This window comes from Eumetopias jubatus, unplaced genomic scaffold (assembly GCF_037043125.1).
Source record: "Eumetopias jubatus isolate StellerSeaLion01/CBP00866 unplaced genomic scaffold, mEumJub1_p1.0 scaffold_12, whole genome shotgun sequence".
In the NCBI taxonomy this organism is placed as follows: domain Eukaryota; kingdom Metazoa; phylum Chordata; class Mammalia; order Carnivora; family Otariidae; genus Eumetopias; species Eumetopias jubatus.
In genome coordinates this window covers 58,183,203-58,200,100 of record NW_028274818.1, presented here as the reverse complement: position 1 = coordinate 58,200,100, position 16,898 = coordinate 58,183,203, and the positions used below count along the sequence as shown (strand labels likewise).

General features: G+C 49.5%; 1 protein-coding gene across 1 annotated transcript; it reads left to right on the top strand.

Moving 5' to 3' along the window:
* The first annotated feature begins 1,046 nt into the window (after positions 1-1,046).
* Positions 1,047-16,184, top strand: SFT2D2 (SFT2 domain containing 2). Its single transcript, XM_028111620.2, has 8 exons — positions 1,047-1,199; positions 5,615-5,701; positions 5,932-6,017; positions 9,914-9,995; positions 11,396-11,431; positions 11,520-11,578; positions 13,462-13,491; positions 15,834-16,184. The coding sequence occupies exons 1-8, from the start codon at positions 1,137-1,139 to the stop codon at positions 15,871-15,873; spliced, it is 483 nt and encodes a 160-aa protein (XP_027967421.1). The 5' UTR covers positions 1,047-1,136; the 3' UTR covers positions 15,874-16,184.
* Positions 16,185-16,898: the final 714 nt, after the last annotated feature.

Genomic DNA, 16,898 nt, shown 5'->3' with positions numbered 1-16,898 from the left:
GAGCTTTCCACCGTGTCTTGGTATTAGGAGTCTTGACGGATGTGTAGGAATTTACCTGAGTGGAACAAGGGCGTAAGAGCAACAGGGGAAAAACAACAGCATTTGTTATTGGAGATCTGAGACATAAGCTAAAATTATGGCTGAGCATGTTTGAGTATCTATAAAGATGAGGTCACATAATTACAGCCATCTGACTAACTTGAATAGGGTCCTGTGCAAATCCCTTTTGCTGGTTGATTTATAATTCCCAAGAGGCCCAAGTTCTAGGTAACATCTACATTCTCTCCGCCCAGACACACAGTCCTACTCTTTCACAAGTGTTCTTGGAGAAGGGAGCGGTGAGGGAGACAGCGGGGAGATTCTCCAGTGTGTGCTCCGCACAACCTCGCTGTGGATTTGCTTTTCTGAGCCGATCTAATCTTGAAGATAGCTTTTCAAACATTTCCCAGGCAGCAGTCCGAGATGTGAGCCTATGTGTCTCCGGCCCCGTCCTGGGGTTTAAACGGGCTGCACGGATTCTCCAACCGGAAATCATTAGCGCTGGAATCCGCTTTGAGGGCGGCCCAACAAGCTACTATGCCTTTCTCTACTCCTCATCCAAGTTCTACTCTTTCCTCGAGTTTTTGCCCAAATCATACCTCTAGAAGCATTTTTAGCTGGGATCACAGTAGCTTGGTCTAGACTGAAGTTACAAGTGAATTTTAAAAAAAATCGTTCCACTTGAGACCATCCGGAATAAGTTCCATCTAGAACAAGCTCTGTGGCAACATTAACAAGAAAAACACTCCTGGGCCCGGTAGGCACGCAGCGTTTGTTGACTGAACTCAGGAGGGCCGGGAGGGGGGCGGGTCCGGCTTCCACCCCGGCGCGGGAAGGAGGCCGGGCCGCCGAGCGAGGCTGGGCGGACTTTAACCCCCGCGCCCCCAGGGCGTCCCGCCTCCCGCCTCCCGCCCCCGCGGCCAGCTGGTGAAAGCGGCGGGGCGCTTGCGCGGGCGGCCGCCAGGTGGGCAGGTACCTGGGCGGAGCGCGCCGCGGTTGGCGGGCGGCGGCGGCGGGCCCGGCACCCGGAAGAGCCGCCGACTCAGCGAGCTCAACAGGCGGCCGAGCGGGGCTGCGTCGTGTGGACCCGTCCCGGGATGGACAAGCTGAAGAAGGTGCTGAGCGGCCAGGACACCGAGGACCGGGGCGGCCTGGCCGAGGTGAGCGTGCCCGGGAACCGGGCGGGACTTCCAGGCTTTCCTGGAAAGCGGCGCCGCGCCCGTGCGTCCTCCCCGCGGCGGGCCCCGCGCTCCCCGCGCCCCTGCCGGTGCCGCGCCGGGCCCTCGGCTCCAGGCGGTCGGCCTGTGAGTGCTCTGTCGCCCGGCGCCCCCTCAGCCCTCCCCGCCCCAGCGGCCCACTCGAGAGGGCGGAGCCGGAGCAGAACCCGGGGAACGCCCGCGGGGGCACGCGCCGTCCCGGACGGTCCCTCCAGCCCCGCCGGCCTTCCCGAGCTCCGGGGCTGAGACGGGCAGGGCGGGCGGGCCCCGAGAGCCTGGCGGAGGGAACCCGCGTCCGGGTAGGTCGCCTGGGCCTGGCGAGGGGCCCGCAGATTCCCCTGCTCGCTGCCCCCGTACGGCGGGGCTTGGTTGTCGGTGTGACACTCCCACCCGACCTTGGGCACCTGTCGGGGTTGTGACGCGTCTCCACCGCGGAACCGTGAACTCCCGGAGGGCAGGGCTCACTCTTGTTTCTCTGTGCCCCCAGGCCGTCCGTAGACGCTGTAGACACCCAGGACCTCGTGGGACTGCCCGCGCGTGTTTGTGTGACTGTTTCGCTAGAGAGGCTGGGTCGAGCGGGAATCTGGGCGCTCGGGCCCTGTCTTCTAGAGCCATACAGAATGATCATTTCCTGTTTCGAGTGCTTTTTTCGCTCTTGTTTTTGTTTTCCTTTCTGGATGACAGAATAACATTTTACTTTTTGGTGTGTATTGCACGGGCCTCAGTTTCCCCAGCTATAAAGTGAGGGTGTTGAACAAGAGAATACAGCTTCTTTGAACTCTAAACCCACGTTTTCCTTCTAACTTTAATCAGTGTCTCTCGTGGTTTGTTCTCAGCATCTTCTTTCACCCACTTTTGTGGTTGCCGATTTTTTTTCTGCATTTTGTGTGATACTGGTACCCCCTCTGTGAGATTTCAGAACTTGTAAAGCTTACTCTCTTAATCCTCACTTTGAAGAAGCAACATTATAGGAATTGGAATTGAGTATCATAGGGTTTTATTTTTTTGACATTTCAAAACAGCTCTGTGGGTTCCTTTTAATTGGTTGCCTTTATTAGTTGGTCAAAGCTCAGGAGTAATTTCATGCATTTCTTTGTTTTTGATTTCTGGCTTCTGAAGTCAAACCCCAGGCCAGGCCTAAGAATACCCAGGTAGTTGACAAGTCATGTGGATCTAAAAGCATTATGCCCTGTGGACTGTCATCAGGCTTTTACAAGCAGCTAGGGTTCAAGAGGGAGACACTTTATCATCCTGAGGCCTCTTGGGGGGGGGGGAGTGTTGACAGCGAGATGATGCAGATATATATTTAGAAAAAAATCCATGAAGCAGACGCGTAAGAGTGAATGATTAGTGTGGATTGAAGATGTAAACGCTGAGTTTGTTTTTACCTACAGTGGTGCCTGCCTGCGTTGGACGCAGTGAAGGGCTTTAAAATGTTGGTATTGAGTGGTTTCACATTTCCCATGGCTTTGAAGCTGGCAAAGAGAATTGTGTGCTGAAATTTCTGTTTTGTGTGGTAAGTTGGACTACGTGGCCTTATGGGCTTTTCAAATTAAATTAAGTTGTCAGAGGTCACCATAAGTGAGTGCTTTTCAAGTTTATATCCTTTTAATGTAAACAATAAAAGCATGGCTAGTTCTGTTTCTCCTACATATGAAACTGGGTATAAAAACTACTTGGCAATGCCTAATCACCAATACCCTCCTGACGAGGTTTTTAATTGATACCTCACCTTCATAAATCCGCCTTCAACCCTTAGTTTTAGTGGGCGTATTTCTTAAAGTATAGGTTTTATTTTTTTCATAGAGGATTCCCGGGATGAGGAAGGGATGAGTGGTACCTGGTTTGAAAGCACAGGTATGAAGCAGTATTCATTTCTCACCTTCTTCTGGTTACCAGCCCTGTTTCCTCCAACAGTTCTTAGCTTTACTTCATTTTGGCAAGCACCTTTCTTCTCTCCACATCCCCAAGTCAAAGGGACCTTTGTTCCTAACTGCCAGTCAGACAGCTTGGGTGCAGATCGCCTGTAAATTCTAGCCAGGGACTATTTTAGCTACTCTGATTTCCAGAAGGTGCCCCAGCAGCCATGAATTTAGAGAGGCCTTTTATATCAACTGAGTTCGTTTTTATAAATTGGCAAAAAGAAGGGCTTAGCCTTCACTGAGTCCAGCTGGTAAAAGAAGTGTGATGACACAGAGTGGGAAGACACAGTGATGAAAGGTTATCTGCACCCCCTCCCCCCATTTTGCCAACTAGGGTGACATTTGGGTGGAAATTCAGCTTGAGAGACTTGTAGAGCCAACACGTCACTCTCCTTTCCGAAGAAAGAAACCAGAACTATGTCCTCTCATCCATGAGTTTGATTTTTACGAGGACTGGGACGTGGACACCATATTTAGTTCTGTAAATGCCAAGGCCAGCTCACACTTGACACTTAACCTTATGGGTTATCCTCTCCACACACACAAAAATAAAAAAAATAAAAAAGGTCGAATCTCTTAAAATACCCCTGTTGATGCCAAGTAGTGCTCAAGCCATGAATCCGGTCCGGTTCTGCTCCGACACTTTTCTCCCCGCGTGTAGCTCACTTCTTTTTTTCTACCTGGCAAAGTAAGTTCTTTGTTTCTTGCGTGAGTAGGAGGAGTGGTGGCTTCTGATTTTATTTTCTTCTTGGTGGGAGGTTGAACATGTTAGTCAGAAGGCTGACCTGATTGTGGGGGCTGCCAGTGCAGCCTGCTAACAGAGCACCACGTGGCTCATTTGGGAGGTGCGCTGTGCCTCAGCACGGAACCAGGTGGTCCATCTGTCAGGTCCTGACACCCTGTGCCCACGGCGTGGTTACCATCCCCGATGGCGCCTTTCTGTGCAGTGTCCTACGGTGCCCTGTGTTTCCGCAAGTACTTTGTTTGTGGTGGGGGATTGCAGTGTTACGAGCCCACTTTAGATATGTGTGAACAGGGACGCCTGGGCGTCTCAGTCGGTTAAGTGTCCGACTCGATTTCGGCTCAGGTCATGGTCTCAGGGTCGTGAGATCAAGCCCGGCGTTGGGCTCTGTGCTGGGTGTGGAGCCTGCTTGGGATTCTCTCCCTCTCCCTCTCTAGAAAAAATAAAAAGTGTGAATAAATGCGGGAGGAGGAAAACCCCTTTTGATAACCTGCCCTTAAGACTGCCTTTCTCCTGAATGGAAATCAAGCCCTCTGTAGCAATGCTGACCATACCTGGGAGAGCCGCTGTTCCTTCTTTCCAGGCGGTCTGGTTTGACTGGAAGTTTGGAGACAGGGCTGAAGACAGGTCCCTGAGCTGGGAGCAGTCAAGGCCGAAGGAGTTGTCAGTCCGGTGTCCCTTGCAGCTTCTGCCACCACCTTCGTTCATCAGGGGGTGGAAATGTTACTGGCAGCTTTCCCCCACTGCGGGAGGGAGACTGTGCTGGCCACACGAGGTGAGCCTGGTGTGAATACACTGGGTTGCCTGGGCAGGAGGCAGGGCCTTTGGTCTCAGTGGCAGCTGTCTGTCCCCAGCCTGGAGCAGCTGTGGCTACTTTCATGATGTGGACAGACTAGGAAGGTCTTTGGCGTAAGTTCCGGGCTGTCCTCTTTGACACGGGGGAAAAACCCTTGGGAGCTACTTGCAGGCTCTCCTGTTCTAGCAGAGTTGTCTTGGGAAAAGTTGGCATCCTCGGAGCTTTACTTTTGGGAGGGGTTACTTATGGTAGCGGAGAGTCAGATGAGTAGGGCTGTAGTGAATTACCTAGGATTTGTCTCATGCTTGCGTGACTTGGCTGATGCCAGCACCTCGAAGCACGGCATGAATAGATTTAGCTCAGGGCCCTGACACAGATGAGAGCCTTAGTCCTTCGGCATCTCAGAGATGCCGATAGGAGTAGCTACTGCCCAAGTTGGGCTGGTTGATGTAGGAGACCATGCCCGGTGGATCCAGCCCCCTGAGTGCCGGCCCCCGACCGGCCCCCGTTTCCTGGGTCCCTGCCTGGCGGAGCTCATGGCTTCCTGGTTGTCCTTGTCCGGCCAGGGCTGTGTAAGGGCTTGGGCTACTCTAGGGTCTACTGCCTTGCTGTGCTGTGTGTGAAATGGTGTGTGCTTCAGGTGGAGAGTTTATACCTCTGGGGATGTTCACCTAGAGGCTCGGTAACCTCTTATCTGCTGCCAGAGAGGGGATTTGTGGATGGATAAGGAGCCGGATTCCATGACTCAGGAGGGCTCTTGTAGCTATGAGTGAGTCGGATTCTTGTTCCTGCCTTCCACAGGTCAAACTCACACGCTCAATCTAATTATGTGCTTCCCTTGTTTCTGGTGCTTAAACATGCATATACGTGTATGTAATCCCTTTTTTAAAAATTTCAGGTTGTTGAGGCATCTTCATTAAGCTGGGGTACCAGAATAAAAGGCTTCATTGCATGTTTTGCTACAGGAATTGTCTGCTCACTGCTGGTAAGATGTCCCTCTCCTCCCCTGTCTTTTCCCCACCCTGTCCCTCCTTCCCTCTGTCTTTCCCCTTTTGTCCACCTCCTTTTCTCTTGCTCTTCATGGGATGCATGGATGAGAGAGAGAGGGAGGTGCTGAGGAGGGTGGGGAGGGGACTGGGTGTCTCTGTGCACTCTTGGCTGTAGACTGTTGTAGGAGGGGTCCTCTGTGCAAACGCCCTGTGCTTTATCTTCCAGGGAACTCTTCTGCTCTGGGTGCCCAGGAAGGGACTATACCTCTTTGCAGTGTTTTATACCTTTGGTAACATCGCATCAATTGGGAGGTAACAGGTGTTTTTTTTTTTTTTTTTTTAATTTAACCATAGCCAATCACTAGATGGGAAAATGGGTGTGGATTGTGCTTGAGGGAGGTGAAGGAGGATGCTTTAATAGTTTTAAGGATTGGTTTCTCACCAAATGTAGTTAAAATATATCATATCCAACTTTATCATATAAAGTTAATGAATGGTAAATGCTAAGAACCCTATGCTAAATTTCCTTTCAAAAAATTTCCTCTTTAAAAATTACTGAAAAGGGGGGCGCCTGGGTGGCTCAGTCGTTAAGCGTCTGCCTTTGGCTCAGGTCTGGTCCCAGGGTCCTGGGATTGAGCCCCGCATCGGGCTCGCTGCTCAGCGGGAGGCCTGCTTCTCCCTCTCCCACTCCCCCTGCTTGTGTTCCCTCTCCCGCTGTGTCTCTCTCTGTCAAATAAATAATAAAGTCTTTAAAAAAAAAGTTTTAGTATTTTTTTTTAAGATTTTATTTATTGGGGTGCCTGGGTGGCTTAGTCAGTTAAGTGTCTGACTTTGGCTCAGGTCATGATCTTGGGGTCCTGGGATTGAGCCCCATGTCAGGCTCCCCATTCAGCAGGGGAGTCTGCTTCTCTCTCTCCCTCTGCCCCTCCCCCTGCTTGTGTACTCTCTCTCTAAGTAAATAATAAATAACTTATTTATTTGAGAGAGAGAGAGGGCAAGTGAGGAGTGGGTGGGGAGGAGCAGAAGAAGAGGGACAAGCAGACTCTGAGGTGAGTGCAGAGCCCGACATAGGGCTCGATCCCACAATCTTGAGATCATGACCAAAATCAAGAGTTGGACATTTAACTGACTGAGTCACCCACTCCTCCCAGTATTTTTGTATCTTAGTTTATTTTTTTAATTTTTATTTTTTTTAAAGATTTTATTGAGAGAGCGAGAGACAGAGTCAGAGCATGGGGGGAGGGGCAGAGGGAGAGGGAGAAGCAGACTCCCCACTGAGCAGGGAGCCCAGGCGTGTGGGCTCCATCCCAGGACCCTGAGATCATGACCTGAGCCGAAGGCAGATGTTTAACCCAGCTGAGCCACCCAGGCGCCCTTATTTTAGTTTATTTTTGAAATCTCCTGGGATAAAGTTACTGTTGAGGTTTTACATATAAGGGAACCGTGGCAGCCCGTTTTGCATGCTGCAGGTACACGGATAGCCCAGATCAAGTGCAGTTCATGCTTCAGCCACACTGTGTGCAGACAGCAACAGTCCTGCTCCCAGCTGGGAGTGCTGGCCTGACTTCGGCCTACATGGCCCCCTGGAACCTGAACTCCGTGACCTTTCCTCTCCCGCCGCCTTCCCTTGTATCTCAGTCAATGGCCTCAGAGTGCTGGGTGTCCAAGCCCCGGCCCCTGTATATTACTCACCATGGCTTGGTGCCCACCCCTTCCTGGCCCCTTCCTCTTTGTCTCTGTGGCTATTGTCCCTGACCATGGGACTCACGTCCTCAGTGACTAAGCCTTGCTCACACCCTGGGCTGGGCTCTGAGCACGCACAGACGTTGGGGCCGCGGTGGAGCTCACTGGTCGGCCAGACAGACAGACATGTGAACTGATAATATAATAGGGCATGGAGAAAGAGGTGCTCAGGGAGGGGCAGCTGCCGAGATTTGACCCAGGGAGCCAGGGAGGGCTTTCTAGAGATGGTGATACCTGAGCTGCTCTTAGCTCTGGCTCGTATCACTTCCCAACTGAACTACCACAGGATTCCTCTGCTGGCTTCTCTGTCTCCTTTCGTGTCCCTCCTGGCCATTTTCAGCATTCGGTTACAGCCCTGGCTCACTCTCTAGCAGTACCTCATTTCCGCCACAGGTGCATGCATGCAGGAGAGGCCCAGTTCCATTCCCCAGCCAGGCCGACCTTCTTGCATTTCCCCAAACGTCTTTGTGCCTCTTCTGGGGCTAATTTCTCTGCCTAGAATGCTGCCCCATCTGTATCTCTCCCTTTGTGCCCTACCCCCCTCATTTTGGTGAATTCTTGCTCATTTGTGGGGACTTGGCTCAAAAATCACCACTCCTGTAAATCTTCTCCTCGTTACCTCTCCCCACCCCCACCCAGAACAATGACCTCTTCTTTCATATAGGACTCTGTATGTCCCAAATATATTTTTGTGACAGCACAGATAGCATTTTATTACATTGATTTGTTACAAGTCTCTGAGCCACTTGACAAGGGCTATCTATACGTCTGCCTTACCTGTCCCTAATTGTCCCCAAACTTAGCTCTGTTTTTGGCTGGAAATGTTAACCAAATGATTGAGTACACGACTCTGGCTACCCTTCTAAAAATTTATGAATGCTTATGATAGTAAAATGCTGGCTCTCAGAGATGTCTCATCTCGCCTCTAAAGCCCTCTCAAATACTAACTTTTGGAGCATTTTGCTTTGGGCAGACAGTGTAGGTTTAATGTCGAGTCTATAAATAGAGCATAAATACTGGCGTGTGTTGGTTAGTCTAGAAGAACTATTTAGCAAACCCTAATAGGGTCAACTCTTTATGGCACTGCCTACAGAAGTAATAAAGGGAGCAAATGATTATTTCCAGGATGTGTCTAGGAGTTTATGGCTTTACCTATAATCTGTTACTTTTTTTTAAAGATTTTATTTACTTCTTTGACAGAGGGAGAGAGCACAAGCAGGGGGAGTGGCAGGCAAAGGGAGAGGGAGAAGCAGGGAGCCCGATGGCGTGGGGCTCCATCCCAGGACCCTGAGATCATGACCTGAGCCTAAGGCAGAAGCTTAACCCACTGAGCCACCCGAGCGCCCCTATAATCTGTTATGTTTTTGTATATATGCTGCATTTAATTTTTAAGGCCAGTCTTGGCTCTTGCTTCTTGTTCAGTGTTGGCTAAGAGTGCAGCTATGAATTCAGGTTGAAACTTAATGGTACTTTAAAGAGAGGTAGACTCATTTTTTAAATTTCTGTTTGCACCAAACACCCGGTAGCTAATGCTAAAACTCTGGATGTTACAGGGCTACTGTGGGGTGATGCCAGGCACATGGGGCATTTCTGTCAGGAATCTAGAGACATGACAGACCTAACCCTCGGGTTCAGCGTGAGGATCTGCTTGGGTTACTGTCCCTCACAGCCCCCTCTCAAGTTCCATTCACACTGAAAGTGCACAAGGGATGCCTTTCGGAGCTTTGGATCCAGTAGATGTGGGTTTGAATGCTGGCTCTTTAAGTTCCTAGCTGTGTGATTGTGGATAAGTAAATGAACCTTTCTGAGCTTCATTTTCTCGTCTCTGAAATAAATAAGTGTAATAACACCTAACTTACAGAGTTGCTGAGGGATGGAATGAGGTTGAGTATGTCCTATCTGGCATTTAGCAAACACTGAACAAATCATAGATGATACGATCAGTAGAATTATTCTCTGGAGACTATGAAAGAAAGTGAAGCGCTTTACTTTTTCATATCAGCAACCTAAACCTGTCAGGTGTGGTTTCTCTTTTTAAAATGATCTGAGTCTTTGGTTTGTTTGTTTGCATGGGTATATTGTTAAGGAGGCAAGGTAGCACCTCTTAGAGAGAGGGGTCCTCCAACCTGGTGGCTCTGGATGTGGTTCTAGAGTCAGACCTCCATGCACTTACAGCCTGAGGAGCTGGGGAGCCCTGGACAGGTAACGGATCCTTCGGGCTTCGGTTTCTTCCTCTGCAGAGGAAGTATGATGATTCCTGTCATCAGCCCTATGGGTTGATGAAGGATTAGGTGAGAAGGCCCGTAAGCACAGTGGTTGGCAGGTAGCAAGAACTTCTCAGCTGTGAGCTGCCGTTACTGCTGTGACCCCCAAGGGTGAACCTGGGGAGGCGATGGGGAGGTGGCGGGCTGTGCCTGGGGTGGGTCTGGTCTGGCCTGAATGGCTTGTGTGTGTTTGCCTCTCAGCACCGTCTTCCTCATGGGGCCGATGAAGCAGCTGAAGCGAATGTTTGAGCCGACCCGTTTGATTGCAACCATCATGGTGCTGGTAAGGCCTCCCTTTTAGCTGCACTTGTGAAATGGGACTTTTTATTTCTGCTGCATGGAGTTTTTTCCTCTTCAACCTAAAAACCTCTTTTCTTTTTCCTTTCGTCTCGATTTACTCCCGAAGCCTGTAACCACCGAGGAGGCAGCGGGAGAATTCTGCATCTGATCATTATGCCCTTGGTGTTTCAGTTGGTGTTTGGGTTCTGCCAGCGCCCCCCCCCCCCACAGCGGGCTGCTCAGAGTAGCCACATTGATGTGGATGAGGTCCTCCTGGACACTGGGGAAGCCACACACAGGCAGAGCTTAGAGGGAGTGACTCAGAAACACAGGCTTCGCCCCCTGGAGTGGTCGTCTGGTCTCCTGGAGCAGCTCACTCTTCCCTCCACATTGTCTGACTGCCGTTGTTCGTTTCCATCCGTCTTTCTGATGCGGGTCTGCTCTCCTCGCGGCCCCTCCTCTCTGTTCCCTGCTTGGACAGCAGTGCCTTCAGCTTGTCCCATTCTCCTCTCCCGTTGGTTCGAATACCCCTTCCTCCTCTGGACTGCTGCCTTCTGTGTGACCGTGAGAATCATTCCAGACCACATGCGCTGGCTTTCAGTTAAAATCACCTTTATTGCAACATTTGGGACTTGATCAGTGTGCTTTTAGTTTTAGTTTTAATTCTGTCCATGTTGTTTGTTCAGATAGGTGCGTTCTCTAAGGCCGTGTCCACGTTTGCTGTTGACTGCATATGCGCTGGCCCAGTGCTGGCCACAGAGGGAGTACTTCGGGCGTGTTTATTGAGTCGTTACGCTATGGAAGGACAGAGAGGACGGGCATGACCTGCAGCTCGAGCGCCATTGTTCTTGGCCAGCCCTGGGATGTAGATGGTCTGGACAGGTCTCTTGTAGAAAGAACTTTGTAAGAAAGGACTCAGGGAACGTGTTAGGTGACACGTAAACACATAACCGACTGCCTGATGTCTCGTGTTACTCTTCGTCCCTGCCTCTGCTCCAGACACAAGTGTTTTTGGCAGGGGTTCAAATACAGAGCTGTGTGTTTGACCAATGTTAGTGTGTTTGAATGAAAAGTTGGATGGGTGAGGGGTGGACCAGGTTTTACTTTCTGGGCAGAGAATTTGGGAAAATTTGGAAGTCAAAGAGGATCCATTTCTTTTTAATCTACCTCTGATCTTATTGGCTGGTTTCATTTCATCGGGATTTTAACTCTTCTGCCAAACATGGGTGCTCACCGTGGGTCCAGCACTTTGAGAGGGAGGACAGCTTTGGTCGCTGTGATCATCACAGAATCTGGTTACTATGTGGGGATAAGTATTGTAAGTTTGCCAAGAATGGCAAAGTCTTAACAGTATTTTTCTCCGTGTTGTCACTGTATTAATTAATGTTTTTCCTCTCTCTCTAGTTGTGTTTTGCACTTACTCTGTGTTCTGCCTTTTGGGTAAGTGTGTATTTTCATTCTCTTGAACCTTTTTGGCTTGTGCCTCTTGTCGCACACACTGGGTGTTAACTGTCCGTTTTTCTTTCAGTGGCATAACAAGGGGCTCGCGCTCATCTTCTGCATTTTGCAATCCTTGGCCCTGACATGGTAAGTGATGTTTTAGTCTCCTCCCACGTCGCTCTCTGACTAATGCAGCTGAAGGAGATAAAATCCCACGGTGTGTGTGTCGTGGGGGGAGGGTAGAAAAACATAGAAACTTTTCAAATTAAGAATTCTCAATGATGCAAGTGAAATCAGACTCCAGAGCCAAAGTCTGTGGACTCAGCCCCGTGTCCAATAGATGGCATCAGTGGTCTTGGGTGGTCGGTGGAGGCTGTTTGCCTGCTGCAGTGTTTTTTCTTTTTTTTTTTTTGCGGGGCTCCTGGTTGATTTTGAGATGTCATAAATGTTATTCAATCACTTCTGTCCGGTAGGAGCAAGGACAGTGAAGTATTATGGAGGCTGGTAGAAAGAGGCTTGTGAGTCAGATAGATGTTGAAGGAAAGCGAGTGGTGAGAAGTGATGAGCTGCATTTGTGATGGGATGGATGATTTAGCCAAAGCACAAAGAGGGAATTGTCAGCAGGAGATGAGGGACAGTGAGTGATGAAACGGAAAACCACGTGGCCGTGGGCAGCACGATCGACAGGTGCCCTGCAGGCTGTTGGCAAGACCAGGGGGTTGTAGCTCAAGAGCCACGCATAGTGAAAGGGGCGCTGGAGACGTCGTTACAGGGGGCCGCGGATGGGGCTGTAGGTTCTGGTCCAACCTCAGAGTGAGAGTGGTACTGGCAGGCATGAAATTGATGGCTTCTGAGATGTTGCTATAGTCCTTCCAGAGTTCATGAAGGGATGAGGTCTGCCTGAACAGTTTCCATAGAGATGTGCTGATCTGCTTCGGAAAAAAAATGTTTTCTCTAGTGCAAAGGAGACAGGACTGAAAGTTCTAAAGCCTCCAAGGATCAACTGTACTCCTGTGTGGTAGAAATGGGGCTTGAGGCTGCAAGCTGAGCACCCATCCCTCCCTTTAGTCGTTTGGGACTTTTGAATAAATATACTTCTCAAATGCTTTTTGGAATTTACTATGTTCACAAGTAAGTGAATTTTGTACATGGGGAACCTAAGAAGAATCATGGGCTGATTTTAATGATACACATGTTTTGGGAGTAGGTACCAAAAGACCTGGTTTGATGGCTTATATTTATATATATATATATATATTTTTTTTCCCCCCCAGGGGATGAAATTGGTACTCAAATGTACATGCCTTTTTTTTTTTTTTTTGGCTTACAGACTGAATTTGAAGCCAGTTTTCAGAGGTTTATCATTCATATGGGCTCAAGCAAATGGCAGTGTTCCCTCCAGCCCTGACTATGTTGTGTTTTTCTCAGGGCTGGTTCTTTAGTGTTGTGGCCTCCTCCCTGCATGGGCCTCCGGTGGGTGAGGGGCCTGAGCCAACTGGGGTCACCGAGTTATCTTTGGGCTTGGCTTCCCCAAGAATCATAGCTTGCTTATATTTTTATCCATAGTATAGTTGGTAGTGGGTTTTTTTTTCTTTCTGTTCTCTTTTCTTTTACAATTAATAGGAGCAGAGCAGAAAATTATCCCATTCGGATAGAAGTTCATTTTGTTGAGGATTTGTAAAATATTAGAGGATAGCTGATCTGGGTTTTATTTGGTGTTGTTTTTAGAATAAGGCTCTGTGCCATCCTGATATGTGGGATCTGCTGACCCTGTGAGGCTGAGGTGACAGGGTCACCTCCATATGGGCCTTTTGCCCTTCTCTGGCCACCAATGACACCCCCCCAACCTGTACGTGTGGCATGGTGTGTGTGTTCACGTGCATATGCGAGTGTGCATGGGTGTGCGTGTACCCCCTGTGCTGAGGAAGGAGAGGGTCTGGGCCATCATGGCAGGTGCCTCACAGCTTGGGGCCCATTCCTTCCAGTGATTCCCTCCATTTGATTTCGTCTCTTGTTTGTTTTCATTGCAGGTATAGCCTTTCCTTCATACCCTATGCAAGGTAAGACTAACTGTGTTTACGACTGTGACTTCTGTCACTTGGGGATGATGGTGTGTTTGCAAAGGGCCTCTGTTTTGAGTGCTTTCAGAGAACACATATTATTCTATCTTCACTGAAGTTCTTTTAGACAAAGAGGTTAAGTGTGCTATACCTATTTTATAGATTAGTAAGCTGAGGGTCCTCTCTACCCCTCCCCTCCCTGCATTATGGGGTGGTAGGCATTGGCCCAGGACCACCTATTCCAGTGGCATGAACATTCTCCTGTGATACGTAGTGCGTATGTGCATGTAATCGCTCTTTGAACTTGTAGCTTTGCGGAGATCTTCTTAAAGGTGAATATCACTCTCGTATCCCTGAGGAGGGGGTGGAGGAATCCAAGCTCATGCTTGTTTTTTTGCAGTGTCTCATCGATGAGAATGTTCCAGAAGAGTTTATGAAGGGAAAGTCAGCAGGGCCAGGACTCGGAGGACCAGGGTTTCCTAATTAGCAGTATGACCTTGGGCAGCTCACTGGACCCCTGTGGCCTGAGAGGACTCAGGGATAAGCAGAGTGGGCTGGGTCAGGTCATCCCCAGAGGCCCTTCCAGCCTCCACACCTCCTTTAATTGGCACTTTCAGGGGTGGGCCTCTCAAAACTGGCCATGTGATCTTTGCCTGACTCTGCTCTCAGGCAGTGGTTTAATTTCCATACATCCCTGTCATTACCTGTAGCTAAAAAGCAGCTTTTCTTAAGCTATATTGAGAGGATGAAAAATTGCATGGGAGCTGGGGAGGAAGAAGAGCAGGCTTGCATCTTATGTGCTCAGCCTCAGTGCTGTCAGTGATTTGAAGATGCTGGGGTTGTCAGATGAGAAGTTTGCAAGCTCATCACAAGCTGCGTGGCTTGGGAATAGGTTCTAACAGGAAGTACTCTGCTGACCCAGCCAGTTTGGGGGGATGGTGGCTTGTCTGAGAAGAGTGTGGGTAGAGCTGTCTTGGGCAGCTAGGTTTTTATGTGAAATAAGCCAGAACCTATCATCCCTGAGCGTCCAGTGACCTATTTATCAATTTGCCGACAATCTGAATGTATCCTCATGCCGGTACCAGTTCCATAATTTTCAGGGCCCAGTGCAAAACGTAAACGTGGGCTCCTTGTTAAAAAATGATGGAGAATTTCAAGATGGCAGCCTCAGAGCATTAAACCGGAGGCGGAACCCTTGAAATATGGGGCCCCATGAAACTGCACACGTCTCTGACTCATGAAGCCGGGCCTGCTTGGTGCCATTCTTCAGGGCTGCAGACTTGACCTGGACTGGCATTTATAGAGCTGGGCCTTTCCCACAGTGTTCCACAGGAATAGTGGTTACATGGTAGAAAAGGGTTCCAGGGTCAAATAAGTTTGGGAAGGGCTTAAGCAAAATTAGATGGGTTCCTTGTTATGCAGCTTTCTAGGTCCTTTGATATGTGTGTTGTTAGCTGCCATGAGGAATCTTATTTGGTTGTAAAACTCTCTCTTCTGCAAAGCATCTCCTGGGACTACAGTGTAGAGCATATCTTAAGAAATGCTGCTCTAGAATTATCTTACTATTAAAGCACCATGCCCACCCATGCAAATGCATTCATTTACCTCTCCCTCCCTCCGTGACTGCCAGGATCCTTGGCGCGAGTGCAGCTGGGAGCAGAGGAACAGAGTCGGGGTGGGGAGCCCTCGTACTAGCCACACGTGGTGCCTCAGATGGCCGTGCTTGCTTGAATAGGACAGTAATTGATCGAGCACCCACTCTTTCCTTGCATGCTGTGCAGTGACTTCTGAGACAGACCTAACAGCAGGTTAATAAGTACTCGGTCACTACAGAGAGTCCCCTGTGCTTGGGAACTCCTGCAAGCTGTCCCTTAGCAACTTCCTGCTGTTTGGAAGAAATGCCCCAGTGACTACTGGATCTGATGTTTTCAGTGCATCTGGTGATTCTGGTTGACATTAAAGTGCACAGTCCTCTGTTCTTGGTTTCTGATAACCTCTACTTTCTTCTGGTCTTTTCCTTTGGTTATCATGAATAGCTGTCATTTGATACCTACTCTATTCACTGTATTAATTTCTGCAGTTTGTCTTTAGGGTAAGTGGGACATCCCCTTTTACAGATGTGGAGTTTGGAACTCAGTAAGACAAATCACTTGCCCAAAGTAATACCGCTGATGTTGAAGCTGATGTTTGATGCCAGGGAGCTCGACCCCACAGTCTAGGTGCTCTCTGCCCCGCAGGATGCTACTCTGGGTGCCCAGGATATCTGCAGGAGGGTCTTTACCACTTACAGGGGGCTTTGGGGGTGATGATCTCTCATTGATGTTTGTGTGTTTTCTTCCTAGGGATGCTGTGAAGAAGTGTTTTGCTGCCTGTCTTGCATAGCACGTGGTCAGTTGTGCAAGGCTTTGGAAGGCGCTGTGGACGGAAGCTGGTGGACAGTTCTGTAAATACCTTCTAAACCTCTGTCTTACAGACACGTGCCTTTTCTCTTGCAGCAGTGTGTTGCTTGTGATCTGAACATTTGAGGGTTGCTTTTGGAGGCAATGCTGTGGTCCCAAACCCAAATGTCTATAGCACGGTATGAGAGGTGGGTTCTGTATCTCATGGGGTAGATTATTCCTCATGCACCTGTTCCCTCTTTAGATGAAGTGTTGCACTGAAATCTTCTAAATAAAAACCTTGTTCAGCAGCCACAGGTCAGCTTGGGAGTCAGGGCTCTTCTGGGGGTGACAGGCGGCCCCATCAGAGCTGGCAGGGGTATGGCTGTAAGGGACAGGGTTTTGGGGTCTGCGGAGACTTTGTGGACTTGCCCTCAGCATGGAGAACCTTCCCCCGCCTCACCCAGTGTGGACGTGCTTCTGCTCTGGGGTCTGCCCCCCCCACCCCCCCGGCAGCTGCACACAAGCCCGTGGAGAGCCTGCTCGTAGAGTGACCTGGGAAAGGAGCACTTTTTGGGGATATGTGCACGTTGGCTTTATTGTTCTTCTGATTCCACACTTGACGATGGAATGTATCTTCTGACATTCCATGCACTCTTTTTCTCTCGGGGTTTTCTTTCTTTCTCCCCTTCCACGTAGTTTTTCTCATGGCCTCCTGGAACTGGACTGGGGACGAAGCATGTCCCACGTTGTGGGACATGAGGTCAAGGTGCCTTTTGAGATGTCACCGGGGCTGTGTAGCATAGTGGTAGTGGGTGTGGGCTTTGATGGCACACAGGTTTGGGCGTGAGTTGTGGTTCGGTCACATACTGGTGTCAGAACAGACACTTTGCTTTTGCACAAGAGCTGATGGGAGGGAAAAGTCTTGCTGCTTTCCACTCTTTTTTCCCCATTATTTATTAATGTTGCTTTTAAACTGATTCTGTTTTCCATTCTCCCCTGGAACAGGGCCAGGGTAGAGCGAGTGGG

Excerpts from the sequence above, each read along its gene's own strand:
- SFT2D2 (XM_028111620.2), top strand. The coding sequence starts at position 1,137 with ATGGACAAGCTGAAGAAGGTGCTGAGCGGCCAGGACACCGAGGACCGG. Across the intron at positions 6,018-9,913 it reads AACATCGCATCAATTGGGAG|CACCGTCTTCCTCATGGGGC; the intron begins GTAACAGGTGTT and ends TTTGCCTCTCAG. Across the intron at positions 11,579-13,461 it reads CAATCCTTGGCCCTGACATG|GTATAGCCTTTCCTTCATAC; the intron begins GTAAGTGATGTT and ends TTTTCATTGCAG.